The following is a 22,755-nucleotide window of genomic DNA, read 5'->3' as shown; positions in this document are numbered from 1 at the left end:
GAATTCAACGGTTCTTTAAAGGGCCCCTCAACTACATTTATCCTTAAAATAGGCCTAAAGCTATCAACATCAACATCCACCATGTACAATGACACATGTTTATCATTATTTATGATCGTAGGATTTACTTTTTCCCTCAAATACTTTGATAACTAATCGCCACGGCGCTCGGTGCGTAATCTAGATCCCCGCTCTCCATTACGCTTGCAACCAAGTCATCATATAAACCATTGCGGTGAACCGCAATGGGCAATGTCAACTTAGTAAAAGATTTTCATTTCCAGCATTTGGGAGTCTCCTCCCATTCTCTCATGAAATCACCAGAAATAAGATAAATTCTGCAATAGACATCTTAGAATTAAGCTTTGGAGATTATGCTGAGGGTCTATGTTAGGATGTATGCATGGTTGATGACTAATGATGACTGGTCGATGACTGGGCAGATATCCGTAAAAAACTTAAAATTACAAACATTATTTCTAATCAATGATCATTGGATTTATGGAATAGATAAATGAACTTGGAGTCGTCTGAGCTACTGTACTGTACTTTTTAAAGAGTTTTTGAGTAATGTGCATGAGTTAAAGCTTTTTAACAATGGTGAAAAGTGTGTTTGAGAAGATAGCAAACAAATGGGGTAACAATGGATGCAATGGACAAGCTTATGATGCTTGTGGACTGATTTAGAGTTGATCGCCAAAAAATAACACTGAAAAGTGACCTGAATCAGAGCTTTATGGAGGGAAAGAATCTTCTATTTTAAACTTTTGGATTTTTTTAAAATTATTTTGTATTATATAATGGTGGATGATGAAGTGGGTTGAAGTGTATTATTAGAAACTTGTGGGTGAATTTATTAAGTTGAAAATATTATGTTAAAGTGTATTATTACAAAACTTGTGGGTGAATTTAGTGAGTTGGAAAAGTTAGTGATGATGTGGATTAAAGTAGGCATATGACAAATTTTTAAAAACCTGTGTCTAAATGGCTAAATAGTTTTCAAAAGTGCCTTTTTGGCCTACTTTCCCTACAGAGTTGTTCAAATCATAGGTTTATTTTCCTGAAGACTTCCTGATGTAGAAGTCATCTTTAAGAGTGTGTTTGGTACGAAGGAAAATGTTTTTCATGACAAAAAATTTTTGGAAAATTTTTTAAGAAAAAAGAAGTTGATTTCTTACTTATTTTCTTATGTTTGGTTTGGGAGTGAAAAATATTTTTCAGAAAATATTTTATAGTGTTTGGTTGATGAATGAGAAAAATATTTTTCAGAAAATACATTTTCTAGTTCAACTAAAGAGTATAAAATACTTTTCATTAAAATAATTTTTGACCCCTAAAAATATTTTGTTTAGGGTGTGTTCAATATGGAGGAAAACATTTTCTAGAAAAATAAGTTGTTTCTTACCTATGTTCGTGTGTTCGTTATGCAAGAGAAAAAATATTCTCTAAGAATATTTATTTATATTTAACAATAAATAGTGAGAACGAATAGAGTAAAAATAATGGGGTAAAAAAAGTATTTGAAATTATTTTAAAATGCAAATTAAAACACTATTTTTTTTTTGGGAAAGGAGGGGCTGGTAGTGGTAGGGTAAGAAAAAATTTTGAGTTTTTTTTTGAAAAAAATTAAAATAATAATTTTTCTTGGAGGGGGAGGGGGGCAAGGGGCGACAACTTGGAGGGGGGGTCGGGGTAGGGTGGGTAAAAAAATGAAAATTCTTAACAAAAAAAGAATTACTCCCTCCGTCCCAAATTTCTTAATTTGATTTCTCATTTTACTTGTCTTTTTTCACTAATCAAGAAGAGATAAACTTTTTTTTCATGTTTTACCCTTTGCATTAATTACTTTTTCTTTAAATTAAAATGTAAACATCATTTAACAAGGGTACTATTGTAAATTAGGCATGTTATTAATTATTTTTCTTAATCAATGTGCCATCTCAATTTGGGACGGATAATTTGGGACAGAAGGAATATTTTTTTTAGAATGTGGGGGGCCTGGTATGGGTAGGAGGAAGGGTAGGGGGTCAGGTAAGAAAAAAAATTAATTTTATTTTTTTTTAAAAAAAAAATTAATTTTATTTTAAAAAAAAACTATATAGTTTTTTTGGAGGGGGGAGGGAGCTGTAGGGGTTGGAGGTCGAGGTAGGGAATGGGGTAAGGAAAAAATTTAAAATATTTTTAAAAAATTAGATTTATTTTTGAATAAGGGTGGTGGGGGGTGGGGGTGGGGGTGGTAAGGAATTGGGTGTCGGGGTAGAGGTGAGTGATTTTGAGAGTTTTATGAACATTTCAACTTGAGAGTGAGGTTGAAAGAGAGTTTTGAAAAATATTATCCTTACTTTATGAAGGAAAGTTATTTTCCTTGGATTTGAGAAAAATAAGTTGATTTTAAAAACATTTTTCAAAACATTTAAGCCAACCAAACACGAGAAAATTTAAAAATATTTTCCAGAAATTTTTTCCCTTCATACCAAACACACCCTAAATGTTTGTGTTTACGAAAACTATTAAATTGTACACTTCCTCAATCTACTATCACACAACTCCTTTGTATATGTGCATGCGCAATTCAAATGGTTTAACTTCCTCTCCTCATTACTCCCCTTTTCAAATTTATATGACATTTTCTTGCTTCTCGTAAGTCAAATTATCTAATTTTTAAAGTTGAATTAATGGAATAGTTTAATATTTTATAAATAAAATTTAAATATTCAAAAATTATATAAAAAGTACTATTATAAATTGTAATCATTTCATGGCAATATGATTTTCACGACCTGAGCCGTGACCCTGACCGTGGTAGGCATCCCGAACTACAAAAGTCCGAGAACCCCTTAGTGTATTATCATGGACATAATCCATATGAAGTAAATGTGCGGAAGATAAACTAAAACACAGTAGGGCTCTTAGTGCAATGAAAGAAAAATACATCATAACATCAATTTGTGAAACCCAACTTCAGTCTCAACCAGTCTACGAAGCCTCTACTGACCTGAACATACTAGTCTGTCTAAACCGGAACAAGGCCCCCGGCTGGACCATAAAACAATCGAAATTAAAATATTGATAGAATTCCTTCCGAAGTAAGGGAGACTCACAAACTCTGACTATTTGAGGAAAATCTATTGCTGAGCTGGACCACAGGGCTGTGCCTCAGAACCTGTATTATGAGGGTCAATCCTCGAAAAGTATTGGTATGCAGAATAATAAAAAAATAATATATATTTCATGTAAAATAACCTAGAACATTGTGAAAACAGTTTGGCATAATGTATATATAAAAACACATGGGCATAATTAATGAGCTTCAAAACATTCTTGTAAATTACGAACTCAACTCTTTGCTGTAGTTTTGAGTTAGATGGTACATCCTACATTTCTAAAATTTCACGGACTATATGGAATCCGTCCTTGAATCGGCGGCCAAGCCCCCAACACGAGTTTGACGTTAGAATTGGGGTACGCGATCTCTACTATGCCACAGGGTCGTCGGCAGCATACAATCCCCTGTTTCAGCGCAAAATAAAATCCGTGTTGGCAAAACACGATTTCGGACAATGAGTTATCTGAACTCGTGTCTTCTTCGGGTAACCATCTAACTCTCTTTAAGCCCGATTTTAATCCTTTTAAAACCATGCCTCATGCTCAAAATATTAATTCCTTTCATGTTAAGGGCATTCCATAATAGGTATCGCCATACCTAACTTGCAAGTCATATCATATCAAATCATGTTCATAGCTCTTTTCATTCAAAAGTATGTTAATGACCCCCCAAAAGATTTAAACATTACATGAGAATTCTTATTTCAAATAACATATAAAACTTATGCAAAACACTCTCTTTTTAATACTTTAACATGTGATGGCCAATTCTTACATCAAACACATGTAATTTTATAAGGAGTCTATTTTTAGAGGACCACTCGAGGAAAACAATTGTCTAATATTTCTAGAATCTCAAAAATGAAACCAGCACAAAAATAATTTTTATATGTCTCTTGAATGCTTTTCTCTTCGATTTTTCATGCATGTGGAAATGTTAGTACTGATGGAATATTAATTTTCATAATGGTAATCATGGCATAAGATAATGTTTTACGTCACTATAAAAATTACTCTCTCTAATTTATAATAAGTAATATTTTATCTTTTCATTTACTTAATTCAATTTGATCCTTACTAGCTTAGGTATTTGCGTTGCACGAGTGTTTAATGTTAAAGAAAAAAATTACATGTATACGAAACAACGCCTTGTTATTACGTAAGATATAATTTGTAGATCTATTGTATAAGATGGGATCCGGCTCCTCTCCATTTCCACTCTCTCTATTTTCCTCAAGTTCCCATCTTGATTGATAACACATGGCTTAATTAAATTGAATGGCTAAGATTTAATTTATTCCGAACTAAATTTCTAACCATGATTAATATAATAAATATATTATATCAACTAAAAATAAGTTATTTATTTCTTTCCTTTCTCAGTATTCTCTCCAAGACCAATTCCATTCCCAGTAACAACCATCCAAACATATTGTAAATACGTTTTTTTGTACAAATTGCATCTGAGTGATCTTTAAATTTTTGCTTTTAAATATGACGGTATTTAGTTTTTGCCCCCCTTTTGTTCATTTAATGAAAATTTGTGGATCAAAATATCTTTATGATAAGGACCTTATCTCTGACCTAATTTGCTTGGTATAAGCTTAGAGGACTTTTCTTATGCAGCATCAATTGTTTAATATTACCATGACTTGATTTGCTTCCGTATAAGTTTAGAAAATTTTTTACCTCGCTCGAAATAAGTTTTGTAGGAGTTAAGTTATTATTTTTTAGAACATAACTTATGCATGTGTTCTGAAGAGTTGAAATTTAATTTTGCCTGGCTTGACATAAATTCTGAAGGAATAAGTTATGCAGTACGACATAACTTATTATGCCTTTTACAACATAACTTATGAATTCAGAAATTGAACTTTAGTATCACTCGGCATAAGTTTTGTAGGAATGAAGTTATTATGTCTTTTAGGATGTAATTTTGGAATAGTATATAGTGAAAATATAAACATATGCCCCAAAAAATTGACTTTTTTTTATTATTTAAATTTCTTTTATAAAATAAAATGAAAAATAAAATAAAATAACGGATTCTTGAAACAATTAGGCGCGGGGAATAACTACCCAAACCAAATATATATATACACCTTCGCCCTTTATCTTCTTCTCTTCCTCACTAAACTAAACCAATTCCAATTTTTCTGAAATTTTCATTCTCTGATCGATCCAAGAAAAGATGAATCCCAGAAGCCCAAAAAATGAAATTGAAGAAACAGAAATTGTTCCTTCTTCTTCTTCTTCAAATCAACAAACAGAAATTGGTTCATCAAGTGTAGCAAAATCTTATGAGAAAACCATCGTCATTGATCCAGTCACTAAAGATATTTATGATCTTGAAAAGGAAATTGGTTCTTTATACGGTGGACGCGGCAGAGTTTACAAAGCTCTCTATTCCCAATATGAAAAAGAGAAGGACATGCATGAACCTGCTGGCGTAGTCACTTTGAAGACCATCGACCTGAAACTCCATAAAACTGAATTCAACGAGTTTCGAAGCCAAAGTACTATAGGTCTTCCTTATATTCGCGGTGCCAAAGTAATTGGATCCATGAGAATTTTCGGTACTCCTTCAAATTTGTTTTGTGTTTCTTTACAATATATGTCTGAGGGATCCCTTCGTTATATTCTTTCTACTCGTACCAACAAAACATTGCCAGAGGATTTCATTTCTGTTGTTCTTAAAGAAGTACTTGTTGGTCTACGTGATGAACTTCATGTTGAGCCTAATCCAAGGGTTCATAATACTTTAAATGTTGGAGATATCTTTGTTCACATTGATGATGCTAGTGGCGAAATGTTGATTAAATTAGCATGTCAAGCATCTGTTTACGATTCTGGAAACATCCCAGATTATAATCGTGGAGCAGCTAGTTCATCCTCTTCGATTTTGGATCCGGAGAGTATTTCTAAATTGGTTACTGCACCAGAGGTGTTTGGGAGTAAAAATGACAATAGTGGACCAAAATCTGATATCTGGCTATTGGGAATAATGGCACTGGAATTAGCTTTTGGAGTTTTACCTGTGAGGAATCGGGAAGACTTGGATCATATAATCGAAAAGTTAAGGAAGAAGAGGAGATTTCCAAAATCACTCAAAAAGCTGCTGATCGTCAAGAAGAGAAAAACAACATTCAAGAAAGCAATGAATTTGCTTAAACCAAAGGAAAAGGTGTTCTCAAAAAAGTTTGAGCGAATGGTTCGGGAATGTCTTGCTAAGAATCCAAGGGAGAGACCAACTGCTGCACAGCTTCTGAGCAGTTCATTCTTTACTATAGAAAGGGATATTGAAAAGTTTAAGCGATTCGTGTTGAGTGCTAAGAAGAATCCAGTCCCTACTGACAATTGAAGAATTTCTTGAGCAGCGGATGATTAGAAAAGAAATATTGATGTCTCAATTGCATTCATAGTTTCTGGTATTGGTAAGAGGACAAACTTTATCAGATTATGGGATTAACATGGATATATAGAACTACTTAGTTTAGGCATGAAATGCTCTGTTGTTTGAGTTTGAGATCATATGGTTTATACGCATGAGAGTGAATTTCTGCTAGATTCGTCATCTGATTCGTTTTTCTTCTGCTCCTATATTGCTTCTTCTAGTGATTTTATTTGGATAATGTGTTTGTACGTTCCTATGAAGATGGTTACTTTTGGATACTAAATTAGCTAGGCTGTATCATTTACAAGCCTCAGGTACTAATTAAGAGTGGATATGAGATGTCTAATACCTCTGGCTTAGAGTAAGTAGTACATCATAGCACCTGTTAAATTTTCATGTCTAATACCCCTGTCGTCCATTAATTGGCGTCTGAAATAATTAGTTGCAGTTATCTGAAGTGTGAATGAATAGAGAGGATTCATATAGCCGAGCCTATCTATTGATTCATTACAGTTATCATTTTTTGAAAGACTGAACCTAGTTACTAGCTCCAATAAGCACGATCAAGCTCTGCATATTGCATGTCACATATACATCTGTATGTTTCTCACTTGCACGTCACCTGAAATGAAGCGTGTGTTTTGCCTGCATTGCGTAAAGCCTGATCCAATTCAGTTCAGGAGTTGGAGCAAGAATTCTGTCACATCTAGCCTCTCATTGCATCATTCCATATCTGCTTCCAGTGCTCTAACTCAGGCAGGCAGATATTTAATGGCAACATTCATACCACGTGCCTTGGTCACCATTGCTAACGTTTGCTATTATGTTATGCCGATGGACTGATTTAAAAAATGGAGCCATCTATTTGAGAATATCCCCATGCCTAAAAATGCAGTACAGTGTCTTGTTGTATAGGGACGTTTCCAACCAAAGGAGAATCTTTTGGTGCTAAAACGAATACCTTGGTACTTTGAAGTCTCAGTAGAAGTCTTAAGAAATTTAATATGGATCAAGTTGAAAAATGTTCATTGTTCAAGGCCACGAATTGGTTCATCGAGTTGTGCATGCTGACATGCAGCACTTGGAAAGTCTCCGAGAATTGGGAAAAGGCAACTAATGTGCCGAGCTCCTTTTCATTTCTTTTTGTCTCCATTTTCCCTAAGTTCTTACTTGGACGAGAGACACAAAACATTAATTAGAATGAATGGTTAAGATTTAGGAACTAAAGTAAAATTTTAATCATGATATGAATAATAAATATTTTACCTATTTGCTTCCAAAATTTTAATAATTCAACAATTATTAGAGTTGTAAAATTATTTTATCCACAAATATACTTTTAACAAAAAATTCTTTCTATTTCTATTTTTTTTTTCTACGTTGTGTTCTATTTCATACTCACCATCTATTTTCCAGCTTCTCTTTAAGTTAATTTTTTAATTTCATTTTAATCATTAGATACTTATTCTTTAAATTAGCTATGAGTATAAATAATGAACTTCAATATTTTTAATAATCAAGTTTCTTTTTAGTTATGCTAATTGAATATTTTTATTATAATATCGATAATGCTCGTAATAATTTACTACTCAAAGATTCATATTTATGATTTTTTTTTTACTGTTGTCATGATTTTGGCTTTGCCAATTTTTTTTTTAGCTAAATTTTTTTGGACGAAGAGGAAAAATGATAAGAGTTAAGAAATTCGGAAAAGAAAGAAATAATTAAGTTTTTTAAAATGCTAAGGGTGTATCTATTAATTTTTTTAACCATAGAATATTTTTTGTAATCATAGTGTAATTTTTTTTCTAGTTACATCATGGTTAGCAAAAAAAAAGTAAAAAGAGAGAATTTTTAAAAAATATATTTATGAATAAAATAATTTTGTAGTTATCATTATGGAATTACTAAAGATTTTGAAAGCAAATATATAAAATATTTATTAGTCAAATCTTAACCATTCATTTTAACTCATGTTATGTGTGTCTCATTAAAATAACAACTTGGAGAAAATGGTAAGAATGAAAATGGAGAGTAGCTCAATCTTAATGTGCCTAACAACACTTGGAAATTCTCCAAGAAATTGGCAACAAGAAATTAATGTGCCTATCACAATATCATTGAACATAAAAAATGAAAATAAACACATTCATTGGAAAATTTCCCACTAGTGATGCACTAGTCCTATGTAGGGTAAATTCTTTGTTTTTCGATTTTTAAGGGCAACCTCGTCCAGGCACTTGCGGTATTTTATAAATATACGAAGAACATGTTTTTGAGGAGACATTTGACCTGGAAAGATTTGGGGGAGCGTAAAAGAGTTGCAAGTGTGTCATATAATATCTAATGATCTCCAACCTTCTATCCTAATCCTCGACCTTCACATCTTCCTATCTAGGATGATATCTCAATAAGTTGTGTAAAGAATGGATCTTGGGCCCAACTCAACACCAAAAACTAGCTCTTGAAGGGAGAATTTTCCGATGTAAGACTCTAAACTTTAACCGGAGCATGGACGATATAATCTACAACAACAACATACCTAGTATATTCCCACTAAGTGGGATCTCAGAATGGTAAGTGTATTACGCAGTCCATACCATTACCTCAGATGTGAGATAGAGAGGTTGTTTCCAATAGACTCCCGGCTCAAAATAAAACAATTTAGACAAGAAATACTAAAAGGACAAGATACAATAGAAATCAACACATCCAATAATACCATATAGACTGGGGGCCAAATATTAGTGAACAACGAATTGAGATGCGTCTGGCTTCGATATCATGTAAAGAAATGAATCTCGAACCTAATTCAACTCCAACAACTAGCTTATAAGGGGAGAATTTTTTAAGTCCATATAAGGAGACCAATTGTCCATTCCTTTCCGATGTGGAACTCTTAGCACTCATTTGCACATCCAAAACTCATTAACTGAAGTGTGAACAAGATAATATAGGGTTCTAACATCGGTGAACAAAAAATTAATATAGGTCTGAATCTGATATCATATACATAATAGATCTCGGACCTAACCCAACCCCAAATCTAGCTTTTAAGGGAAGTATTTTCCAAGTCTATATAAGGAGATCAATTGTTCATCCCCTTTTCCTGTTTGAGACTCTTAACAAAAAGTATGTCATGTCATGTGTGGCATCTGTGTGTTCTCCTCTAGAAATGTCCAAATCATCTCAGCCTCACCTCCTTCATCTTGTCTACCATACAAATCACTCTGAACTTGATCCAACTATATTCATTCTTAGTCCTATTCTACCTTGTATGCCATGCATCCATCTCAAGGATGTGCTTGGCATATAGATGTAAAGGTCAACCCACTAATGATATTGTCCACTCTTGGCTTAAATATGCCACAAGGGTGTAAATTTTGCTTACTTATATACCCAATATATATCCTGTGTTTTGCCATTATGTAACTCTTGTTCAAAACTAGAGTGTCACATACACCCCCTCTTATGGACTCGACAATCTCATTAAGGTTTGCCCTACTACATGAAATTTTCCTTTACTCGTCACTGAGGGTTGATCTGCCTTCTCAAAATTTTCTTAAAATCAACTGAACTCTAACCCACCATCGACAAGGTTGACACATAAGTTGTCTGATACTATTTGTAATAAATTTTTCATGTGTTTTGCTGATATGGAACTCTTATTATAAGTCAGGGTGTCACATATACCTCCTCTTATAGGCCTAGACTGAGGTTTGAATCATTGCATGAGATTTGTCTAGACTTAACACTGAAGGTTGCTTTGTATTCTCAAAATTTTCCTGAACTTGGTTAAACTGTGAACCATCATCTGACATATGGGTGGATTTGATACAATCTATAATAAGTCTAGAATGCAAGAGATATTGTTTGCAACAAGCTTAGGCCTTGGCTAAAAATTGATCAGGCTACCCCAAGAAGGCAAGGGAGTGGCCTAGTGTGAGCCCTTAGGGTGGGCGGGACGATTTGGGTGGTCAAATAAGCAAAATAGCACGAACAAGCCATTTTTGGGCTAAATTGGTGTGCTATAGCCCAGGGTTTTCGAGGTGGGCCGAGAGGTCAGGCGTGATTTTAGCCAAAACTCGAACAAGCTGCCTAAGGTAGGCTGACGAGTGACCTAGTGTGGGCCTTTGGGGTGGGCGAGACAGTTTGGGTGGTCAAACGAGTGACACAGCATGAACGGGCCATTTTCAGGTGTGCTATAACCCATAGTTTTTAGGGTGGGACCAGAGGCTGGGCATGATTTTAGCTGAAAAATGATTGGGCTACCCCGGGTAGGATATAAAGCTACCTAGTATGGGCCTTTAGGGTGAGCGAGTTGGTTTAGGTGGTCAAATGAGCGAAATCGGTATGGTATAGCCCACGATTTTTGGAGTGGGCCTAGGGGCCATCATGATTTTAGTCAAAAATCGACTTGGCTGCCCAGGCAGGCAGGGGAGCAACCTAGTGTGGACCTTTGGGGTAGAAGGGGTGGTTTGGGTGGTCAAACGGGTGAAACGGCACGAATGGGATTTTATGGGCCAAATCAGTATGCTATAGCCCACAGTTTTTGGGGTGGGCCTAGGGATCGGGCGTTATTTTGGTTGAATATTGACTAGGTTGCCTCAGGTAGGCTGGGGAGCGGCCTAGTGTGGTCCATAGGGAAGGGCGGGCCGATTTGGGTGGTCGAACAGGCAAAATAGTGCGAACGAGCCATTTTCAAGCTAAATAGGTGTGCTATAGCCCACAATTTTTGGGGTGGGCCGAGGGTCCAAGAGTGATTTTGGCTGAAAATTGACCGGGCTACCCCAGGTAGGCTGGTGAGCGACCTAGTGTGGGCCTTTGGGGTAGTGGTGGTTTGGGTGGTCAAATGGACGAAACAATGCAAACGGGCCATTTTTGGGCCAAAACGGTCTGCTATAGCCCGCGGTTTTTGGGGTGGGCCTAGGGGTTGGATGTGATTTTAGTCAAAAATCAATAGGGCAGCCCCATACAGGCTGGGGAGTAGCCTAGTATAAGCCTTTGGGCTGGGCAGGGTGATTTGGGTGGTTAAATGGGCGAAATGGTATGAACAGGCCATTTTGGGTCAAATCAGTGTTCTATAGCTCACAATTTTTAGGGTGGGTTGAGGGTCGAGCGTGATTTTGGCTGAAAATTAACTGGGTTACCCCAAGCAGCCTGGGGAATAGCCTAGGGTAGGACTTTGAGGTTGGCGAGGCAGTTTGGGTGGTCAAACGGGCAAAAGAGCATAAACAATTTATTTTTGAGCTAAATCGGTGTGCTATAGTCCATGATTTTAAGGGTGGGCTCGGGGGTTGGGCGTGATTTTGGTTAAAAATCAATCACGCTAACCTAGGCAAGCTTGGGAGCAGCCTAGTATTGGTAGAGCGATTTGGGTGGTCAAATAAGTAAAACGATGTGAACGGACTATTTTCGGGCCAAATCAGTGTACTAGCCTACGGTTTTCCGGGTGAGCCCGAGGCCGGACGTAATTTTGGCCAAAAATTGAATGGGCTACCCCATGAAAGCTTGGGAGCAGCCTAGTATTGGCCTTTTGGATGGGTAGGGCGATTTGGGTGATCAAACGAGCAAACTAGTGCAAACAGGCTATTTTTAGGCCAAATCAGTGTGCTATAGACCACGATTTTTGGGGTAGGCTTGGGGGCCAGGCATGATTTTGGTCAAACATCAATCGAGCTGCCTCAGGTAGGCTGAAGAGTGGCCTAATGTGGGCTTTTAGGGTGGACGCAAGGTTTGGGAAATCAAATAGGTGAAACGGTATGAATGGCCCATTTTTTGGCCAAATTTGTGTACTATAGCCCCTGGTTTTTGGGGTACGCTCGTGGATCGATCGTGATTTTGATAAAAAATTGATTGGGCTTCCCCATGCGGGTTGAGGAGCAGCCTAGTGTGGCCCTTTGGGGTGTTTGGGGAGATTTGGGTGGTCAAATGGGTAAAATCGAGCGAATGGGTTATTTTTGGGCCAAATAGGTGTGCTATAGCCCACGATTTTGGGGTGACCTTGGGGGACGAGTGTGATTTTGGCTGAAAATCGATAAAGCTATCTCAGGTAGGCTGGGGTGTGGCTTAGCAAGGACCTTTGGGGTCAGTAGGGCGGTTTGGGTGGTTAAATGGGTGAAATAAGGTGAATGGGCCATTTTTGAGCTAAATCGGTGTGCTATAGCCCATGATTTTTGGGGTGGGCTTGAGGACCGGGGGTGATTTTAGCCAAAAATCAATTGGGTTGCCTAGGTAGGCTGGGGAGCGGTCTAGTGTGGGCCTTTGGGTTGGGCGGGGTTGTTTGAGTGGTCAAACGGATGAAACAACATGAATAAGTCTTTTTTAGGCTAAATCAGTGTGCTATAGCCCATGAGTTTTAGGGTAGGCACCGGGTGTCAGGCATGATTTTGGCCAAAAATTGATCGGACTACCCCAGGCAAGCTGAAAAGTGACCTAGTATGGGCCTTAGGGGTGGACGGGGTAGTTTGGCTGGTCAAACAGGTGAAATGGAGCAAATGGTCTATTTTTGAGCCAAATTAGTGTGGTATAGACCACAATTTTTGGGGTGGGCCCTGGGGTCGGGTGTGACTTTGTCTGAAAATTGATCGAGCTGCCCAAGCAGGCTGAGGAGTGGCCTAGTGTGGGCCTTTGCTATAGGTGGGGCTGTTTGTGTGGTCAAATGGGTAAAACAACGCGAATGGGATATTTTTGGGCCAAATCGGTGTGCTAACCCATAGTTTTTGGGGTGGGCCCAGGAGCCGATGTAATTTTAGCCAAAAATTGACCGGGCTAACCCAGGTAGGATGGAAAACAACATAGTGTGGGACTTTGTGCGGGCAAGGCAGTTTAGGTAGTGAAAAGGGTGAAATAATGCAAACATGCTATTTTCAGGCCATATCGGTGTGCTATAGCCCATTATTTTCGAGGTGAGTCTAGGTTTCGGGCGTTATTTTGGCTAAAATTTGATCGAGCTACCCCAGATAGGTTGAGAAGCGGCCTAGTATGGACCTTTGGGGTGGGCGAGGCATTTTGGGCTATCAAACGGGCGAAATAGCATGAATGGGTTAGTTTTAAGCAAAATTGGTGTGCTATAGCCCATGATTTTTGAGGTTGGCCTAAGGAATGGGCGTGATTTTGGATGAAAATTGATTGGGCTACCCTAAGCAGGCTGGGGAGCAGCCTAGTGTGTGATTTTGGAATGGGCGAGGCAGTTTGTCTTATCAAACGGGCAAAACGGCACGAATGGGCCGTTTTTAGGTTAAATCAGTATGCTATAGCCCACAATTTTTGGGTTGGGCTAGGGGGACAGACGTAATTTTTGCTAAAATCATTCGAGCTACCCCAGGCATGCTGGTGAGCGGCCTACAATGGGCCTTTGGGGTAGGCAGGGCTGTTAAGGTGGTTAAACGAGCAAAACAGCGCAAACGGGCCATTTTTGGGCCAAATCGATGTGCTATAGCCCACAGTTTCTGGGGTGAGATCGAGGGTCGTGCGTGATTTTGGTCAAAATAGACCGATCTACCCTAGGCAGTTTGGGGAGCGATCTAGTGTGGAATTTTCGGGTGGTCGGGGTGGTTTGGGTGGTCAAACAGGCGAAACGACACGAACAGGCCATTTTTAAGCCAAATAGGTGTGCTACATCCCACAGTTTTTGGGGTGGGCTCGAGGGCCTGACATGGTTTTTGCCAAAAATCGATAGGGCTTCCCCAAGCAGATTGGGAAGTGGCCTAGTGTGGACCTTTGGGGTTGTAAGACCCTACAAAGTCTTAGTCATTTCAGTACTTTATAGCATGCCAAAAGATGTCCCAGACTTAGAAAATTTCAGCTAACTACTAAGACTTGGAATCATTTTTAGCCTTCATAATTGGATGATCTTATTTTCTATCCTTACGACCTTAGATTGTCGATTTTTAAGTTGATTCATGATCAGGGATGTACATAGGTCTTCTTGGGTGAGTTTCAAAATTTTTGAACAATATTTGAGTCACGTTTGGATGACCAAACCAGCAAGCCAATGCGATCTTGGCGCATCGCGTCGGCACCATCAATGCAATGCATCGGCTATCGTGTAGATACCATCGATGCGGCGCGTCGGTCATCACATCACTGAGAATAGATTGTGTATTAAGTTACGGGTTTGTGGGGGTAATCAAGTTATTTTCCTCCCACATTAAACCCCAATAACAAGAAATTTAGCCCCTTAATAGGCAAAATACACTCACTCATTCACCAAATCCTCTCAAAAAATAAACCCTATTTCATCAAGCTCAAGATCAAGTTCTACGAAATCTCCAACAATCTTCACAAATTTCATCACTCAGGTATGTTAGGTTTTCACCCTTGGAGTTCAAGAACCCTTTTTAAATTACAAGCTTTCAAATTCATGATTTACATACGCAAATTGGGTTGTATTCATGTTTGTGTTGTTGTATGGGTTTTAATTCAAGATTTAATTATAAGTTTCATGAACATAAGATAGAATGTATGTTGATTGATGTAATTCCCATGTTAAAACCCTTGAGATTTGCAAGTTTAAGTTGGAGTCATGATGCTGATGTGGTTCATTATATGTGCATTAATTATGCTCCCCAAGCGTTTGATAGAAAGTCCATTTGAATTGAATAGTATAATCATGACATGTTATCATGTGTTCTCATTCATTTACAAGTTCATGACCTCCAAGTGGTTAACAAAATGTCTCAGTGAATTAATTGTGAACAATTGACTATTGCTATGCTTTAAGATTTGCTATGTTTTATCAGTTATGCTATCGAGTCCTGGGGGTAGTTATTACTCGAAATCTAGCTGTTTACTTAGCTGTAGTAGTTATGGAATCATCCCAGTAAAGGTCAAGAATAGTAGTACTCAGTCAGTTTATAGAATTCAGTGAACTCAGTCCAGTTCAATCAGTCAACACGATCAGGGTTAGTTCAGTCAAGGTTAATAAAATCTAGTGATCAGTGTCTTTCAGTTAGGAGTTGGATTCAACACCGAGCGAACCAAGGGATGGGGGCATTCCTGCCAGTTAGGGTTTAACCCTTAGTAGCAGTCCTTGAGTTACAGAACTACGTAGCTAGTTTAGAGTAAGTCTTCCTTCTGCCAGACTAGGTTTGACGCAATTGTATATATATTTTATGAGTCTTTCTGCCAGATTAGGGTTGACACATGTAATACCCCGTACTTCTACCAAGATTCGAATCATCCTTAGAATATCAAGGATCTTGCTTCATAGATGAATACCTTTTCATTCCTTGTGGTATTTTCAAGACTTTGACTTTTTATCATGGGAGAAATTGAATAAGTTTTCCATCAATACCAAATTTTCCAGAATCCAACACTCGGGCGAAGAATGAGAGCCATTTTAGTAAGACAGTGTACCACCTGGTACTTTAGCGTATCACGGAGTCAGCTAAAATGGCAATCGTCAAAATCTAGTGAGCCTCCTTGATTATGGCGCTTCACGCCAAGGCTCAATTTCCAGTGCACCAACACAATTCCACCGCATTGCGGTGCCTTTCTAGTTCTCAACCAAGGTTACAACGCAATTTCCACTGCATCGCGCCACCAACCAGTTTCTCAATTATCCAGTTTCTAGTGAGCTGACACAATTTCACTGCGTCGCGTTAGCATGAGAAATTGGGATTTTCAAATTCTATTATTTAATTTTAGGGGCTATTGGATAAATTTCAAAAACCCTAAATCATCCTATACACGACATTAAACCCCTAAAAGACCTATTATCTCATTGTTTACCACATCTCTCAAGAAATAAATCGCTCTCTCTCAAAGATAGAAAATCCTAGCCCCCAAGTTTCAAAAGCAATCTCAAGAATCCCTCCAAAAGTCTTCAAGAACTTCAAGAATCCTTTTCTAAATTCAAAGATTTTATTTTTATGAGTTTTCATGATTTATGTGAATTAAGATTCATGTTTATGTGATTATTGGGTTTTAATTCATGTTTAGATTATGAGTTTCAAAGTTGGAACCTAGTATATGATGAACTGCATAATGTTCATGATAAAGCCTTTAAGTTGCAAGTTTATTGATATAGCCATGATACTTATATGTGGTAATTGTTGTATAGCCAAAGCATGCTTCCCATATGTTTGATTAAATGCCTATATGAATGAAGTAGTGCCATTATAGCATGTAAACATGTAGTCCCTATGTATGTACAAGTTAATGCCTGCTAAGTGTTTGTTGAAAGGCTTCATTGAATAAATCATGAGACATTAGTATGCATTCCTGTTCATGTATAAGTGTATGACTTTCAAGCTCTTAAAGAGATGCTTCATTGATGGTATTATGAATGAAAAAATGTTGTCATGTTGTTCAAGAATCGCTATGTTTTATTTTTATTTATGTTATCGAGTCCTGGGGTTATTTATACCCGATAATTTAGCTGATTGTCTAGAGCCAGTGTCGGTTTTTAAGACAATCTCAATCGTACCACAATCAATAGTATTCTCAGTCAGTTACAGAGTTCAGTAGAACTCAGTCAGCTTTATGAATTAGGAAAACTCAGTAATTCAGTTTAGTTTAGTTAAGTAGTACGATCAGTAACAGCTCAGTCAAGCCTAGTATGAAGTAGGAAAGTTCAGTGTCATTCAGTTAAGAGTAGGACTCAGCACCGAGTGAGCCTAGGGATGGGGGCTCACCCGTTAGATTGGACTGAGATCCCTAAATGTAATCCCTAAGTTCCAGAACTATGTAGCCAGCATAGGTTATGAGATGTCACCCGTTAGATAAGACTGGCATACTTAGGGATCACCCGCTAGTATAGGACTAGTCTCAGGGGTCACCTACTAGATTAGGACTGAATCCATAGCAGTTGTCTTTACCCATGGCACGGTACTGACACCTTTCCATCTGGGGTTACAGGTTAGACCCCACTAGTTTAGATTCAAGGCATGTCGGTTAGATGACTACTTCCCATAGTCTCAATTTCAGTCTTAGTCTTCAGAATAAAACTCAGAATAATATTACTAAAATCGGGACTATCAGATACAATCACTCATATCAGTAAAGAATTTTGATATTTTCATAGATCCAGAGATCACCAACTAGATAGAACTGATCTCAGATTAAATCAATTATTTTCATTATAAGCGGATTTAGAGATCACCCACTAGATAAGACTGATCTCAGCTTCAGTTAATCAGATATCAGTATTAGTAGACTCAGACATCAGAAATACAGTTATTAGGATTTAGTATTCAGTGTTACTACAATTTCAGTTATAGTTTATGCACCTATGCATGTATCCTTATTCAATAGTCTCATGATATATAGTCAGCCTTGTTCATGCATATAAACCCTTACATTCAGCCTTACCTCATCTAGTAGACCAGTACATTCTCACGTACTGACATATACTTTTCTCTTGTGCTATGGTATTTTATACCATAGGTTCAGAAGCATGGGATCCGGAGCACCTTAGCAGTTCAGATTCAGCCAGAAGCAATAGACTTAGCAGTGAGTCCTCACCATTCGAGGATGTTACTTATTTCTATATTGTATTAGATTTAGTATTTTTAGTAAACGGAGTGAGTTGGGGGATTATCCCATCAACTCCACATTTCAGATAGTTTAGAGGCTTTTTCAGACTAGAGTATTTTCAGAAAATTGTTTTAGTTTTAGTATTATTATACTTTATGCAATTTTATCAAAGTATTGAAGCTAATGCCAAGTTTTTTTCCAGTTTTCCACAAATTTTACAATATATTATTCAGTGCTCAATCATAGATATTAGTCATGGGTTAGCTTGTGGTCCTTCGGGGTCATAAGCACCGTGTAGCGTTCGGGGTTCAGAATCTGGAGCATTACAACACAATATTATCAGTATCCCGTGGCAAGGTACTAACACCCCCCCAATTGGGGTCACAGGTTGGACCCCAAATCAGTCTATATCGGGGTATGTCAGTTAGATGAACACTCTCACAGTTATAATTTCAATCTCAGTATTTAGTAAAGAGCTCAGTTAGTTCTACAGAACCATGGCTATCAGTTATCAGTTACTCAGCCATCAGAATTCTGTATTTAGTTTTAGTATATTCTCAGATACATGATGTATACCTATATACGTAGTATTACATGTTCAGTTTGCTCAGTAGTTTCAGTTTTGCATGTACTCTCATCCAGTTACTTCATGATGTTCATTCAATCAATTATTATCTTATGCATATGAATCCATGTATATCAGCCTAACCTCACTTATCATACCATTACATTCCATGTACTGATGCATATTCTCTTTTTCACTATGCTATCTCATATCATAGGTTTGGATGCTCAGGTTCCTGATCGTACTTAGCAGCTCAGGCTATCAGCAGTAGTTATAGTGGTGAGTCCTTATATTTTAAGGACAGATTTTATTTATTTTATTATCCCAATAGTTCAGTAGTTATTTCAGTCAGAGTTAGTTGGGGGTTTATCCCATCAACTCCATATTCAAATAGTTAGAGGCTTTCAGATTAGCATAGTCAGTTATTTAGTTTTCAGATGTTATTATCAGATATACTCCATTTTTATTTCAATATTTTGAGAACCTTATGGCATTTTTAGATTTCTTCAGCATATACTCCAGTATTATATTCAATGCTCACAGCAGGTACCAGTCACGAGTTAGCTTGTGGTCCTTCGAGGTCGTAAGTACTGTGTAACGCCCAGGGTGCAGTCTCAGGGCATTACACACTTAGTATTAGATCCCAAGGTTCTAAAGAGTCATAGGGAGTCTGAAAACCACATCAAATAAAGTCTTGTGCATGGGTGTATAACGTTCTACACTTATGGACAAGAGGATATGAGGCATTTTTAGGAAAAAGTTCCCTTTTTTTTCAATGTTCAGATCGTGCGAGTGAGCATGATCTTAAGTTAAACTCTTTGTATAATACAACTTTTTCTTTTGTTTAGAGAACATTCCTCCCAAAAAGACCAACAGAAGAAGAATTGGAAACCAACCAGCACCTCCGCCTGTTCAGGATGATCCTCTGAATGAGCATGTTTCTCACGCAGAATTCAGAGCATCTTTCACCACTCTATCCCATTCTATAGTAGATTAAAATGTTTAACTAGCTTTTGTTCAGGCTAACCCAATGGCCAATACTGCTACAGCTAGAATTTGGGACTTCGCCGAATTGAATCCTCCTTTATTTTTAAGGTCTAAGCCTGAATAAGACTCACAGGAATTCCTTGACATATTGCAGAGGGTAATAAACATTATGGGGGTAACCACTAGTGAGAGTACTGAGTTGGCTACCTATCAGTCGCAGGATGTGGCTCATACATAGTCTAAGTAGTGGAAGGTAGATAGGGGCACAGATACAGGGCCTATAGAATGGGAGAAGTTTACTGCTACCTTTCTAGATAGGTTCTTCCCGTTGGAGTTGAGGGAATCTAAGGTGTTAGAGTTTATTTATCTGAAGTAGGGCAACATGAGTGTGAAATCATATTCCCTCAAGTTTACTCAGTTGGCCAGGTATGCTCTTCATGTGGTAGCTAATAGTAGGTCTAAAATGAGCAAGTTCGTATTTGGTGTGTCTGATAGTATGGTCAAAGAGTGTAGGACTGCAATGCTAATTAAGGAGATAGACTTGGCTAGGTTTATGGTCCATGCTCAGTAGATTATAGAGTAGAAGGCTAAAGAGGAAAACAAGGAAAGCAAGAGGGATAGAATAGGTAGCTTTAGTTTTGCTCAGCCTAAGTCAGTGGGTGGTAATCGTCCCCAGTTCCGCCTAAAATATTTGGTCCCTGCTCTGTCCTCATCCAGTGCTCTGGTGCCTAAATTCAGGAATGGTAATAAGGATAGGGTGTCCGGCTCTAAATATCAGGGTAGTGTGAACAGTGCCCGAACAAATCTTCTTTATCAGAAGTATGGCAGAAATCATCAGGGTGTCAGCAGGGCTGGTAGCGATATGTGTTTTTGATATGGTAGTCCAGGTCATAGAATTAGAGAATGTCCTCAAGTAGGTTTGTATATTCAGCTTAACTGTTCCCCATTTTAGTTTGGTCACCCGTCTCAGTAGGGTGCCACTTCTAATGCCACCAGTGGGCAATGCCTAAACAAGATCTGTGCCCTCCGATCCCGATAGGATAAGGAAAGTTCTCCTGATGTGGTCACTGGTACATTGCAAATTTACTATTTAAATGTTTATGCTTTGTTAGATTCTCGAGCTTTTTTGTCTTTTGTAACTCCTTATATAGATGTTAACTTCGGAGTCAACCCTGAAATTCTAATAGAGCCTTTCTCAGTCTCTACCCCAGTGGGTAAGTCTATCATAGCCCAACGGGTATATAGGAACTGTCCGGTTATGATGTCTCAGAAAGTTACTCCAGTAGACTTAATAGAGTTAGAGATGACAAATTTTGACTTCATTCTCGGCATGGATTGGCTCCATTCATGCTATGCCTTGGTTTATTGTAGAAACATAGTTTACTATTTTAAGTTCTCAAATGAACCTATCCTAGAATGGAGGGGTAGTACCACAACGCTTAAGAGTCAACTTATTTCATGTCTTAGAGCAAGAAAAATGATATCCAAGGGGTATATATATCATCTTGTGCGAGTCAAAGACTCTAGTTCTGAGACTCCTAATCTTGAGTCAGTTCTAGTTGCAAGTGAATTTCTAGATATATTTCCAAAGATCTTCTTGGAGTTTCTCCCCAAAGGAAAATTAACTTTGGAATAGACTCCCTTCCTGATACTCAGCGCATTTCTATTCCGCCATACAGAATGGCTCCAGCTGAACTTAAAGAGTTAAAAAAACAATTGAAGGATCTCCTAGATAAGGGATTCATATGGCCCAGCATATCTTCTTGGGGTGCACCAATTCTATTCATGCAAAATAATGATGGTTCTCTTAGAATGTGTGTAGACTATCGTTAGTTGAGCAAAGTCATATTCAAGAATAAGTACCCACTTCCTAGAATCAATGACTTGTTTGACTAACTTCAGGGTACTAGTTACTTTTCTAAGATAGACCTCAGATCCAGCTATCATCAGCTCAGAGTTAAATAATATGACATTCCAAAAATAGCTTTCAGAACCTGATATGTTCACTTTGAGTTTATAGTCATGTCATTTGGTCATACCAATGCCCCAGTATCTTTCATGGATTTGATGAATCGCGTGTTCAAGCAGTACTTGGACATGTTTGTTATAGTCTTCATCGATGACATTCTTGTCTACTCCCGCAATGAACAGGATCACTCGGACCATCTCAAAATAGTATTACAGACTCTTAGAGCCCATCAGTTGTTCACCAAATTCAGTAAGTGCTAGTTTTGGCTAAGGTCAGTAGTATTTCTTGGTCATATAGTTTTCGGTGATGGCATTAGAGTTGATCCTCAAAAGACCAAAACAACGAGAAACTAGCCCAGACCCATCTCTCCATTAGATATCAGGAGTTTCTTGGGTTTGGATGGCTATTATCGATGGTTTGTTGAAGGTTTTTTGTCTATTTCATCCCCATATCCATATTGACTCAAAAGAAATTCAAGTTTTAATGGTCATATTCGTGTGAGAAGAGTTTTCAGGAGTTGAACACTCAACTCACTACATCCCTATTTTTAATTTTACCCGACGGTTCAGATGGATTTGTTGTATATTTTGATGCTTCCAGAGTTGGATTGGGGTGTGTTTTGATGTAGAGGGGTAAGGTTGTGGCCTATGCCTTTAGAGATCTTAAGCCCCATGAAAATAATTATTCCACCCATGATATTGAATTAGTATCTTTTGTGTTTGCCTTAAAGATTTAGAGGCACTATTTGTATGGGGTGCACGTTGATGTAATCACAGACCACAAAATCCTATAGTATGTGTTTTCGCAGAAAGACCCAAACTTGCATCAAAAAAGGTGGTTAGAGTTATTGAAAAACTATGACATGAGTGTTTTGTATCATTCGGGCAAGGCCAATGTAGTGGCAGATACCCTCAGTAGGTTGTCCTTAGGTAGTGTTCTCACATTTAGGATGGTAAGAAGAAATTAGTCTAGTAAGTTTATCAGCTTGCCATATTATGTGTCTGTTTGGTTGATTCAGCTGAGGGTAGTGTTTGGGTAAAAAATAGTTCAGAGTCTTTCTTAGTTTTCGAGGTATAAGAAAAGCAGGATAAGGATCCCAATTTAGTTAAGCTGAAAGAGTCAGTCAGGGATAAAAAATTAGAAGTTTTCTCCCGGGGGGAGATTGTGTGTTACGTTGCCAGGGTAAGTTATGTGTGCCATGTGTGGATGGCATGAGACAGTGAATTCTTGAGGAAGCGTATGGTGTGCGTTACT

General features: G+C 37.7%; 1 protein-coding gene across 1 annotated transcript; it reads left to right on the top strand.

Moving 5' to 3' along the window:
- Positions 1-5,296: 5,296 nt before the first annotated feature.
- On the top strand, positions 5,297-6,466 carry LOC107844252 (serine/threonine-protein kinase BLUS1-like). Its single transcript, XM_016688712.2, has one exon. It carries the CDS (start codon positions 5,297-5,299, stop codon positions 6,464-6,466), a length of 1,170 nt encoding a protein of 389 aa, XP_016544198.2.
- Positions 6,467-22,755: the final 16,289 nt, after the last annotated feature.

The sequence above is a fragment of the Capsicum annuum genome, chromosome 2 (assembly GCF_002878395.1).
Source record: "Capsicum annuum cultivar UCD-10X-F1 chromosome 2, UCD10Xv1.1, whole genome shotgun sequence".
Taxonomy (NCBI): domain Eukaryota; kingdom Viridiplantae; phylum Streptophyta; class Magnoliopsida; order Solanales; family Solanaceae; genus Capsicum; species Capsicum annuum.
Note: the sequence above shows the minus strand (reverse complement) of the source record. Positions and strands in the feature narration are given on the sequence as shown.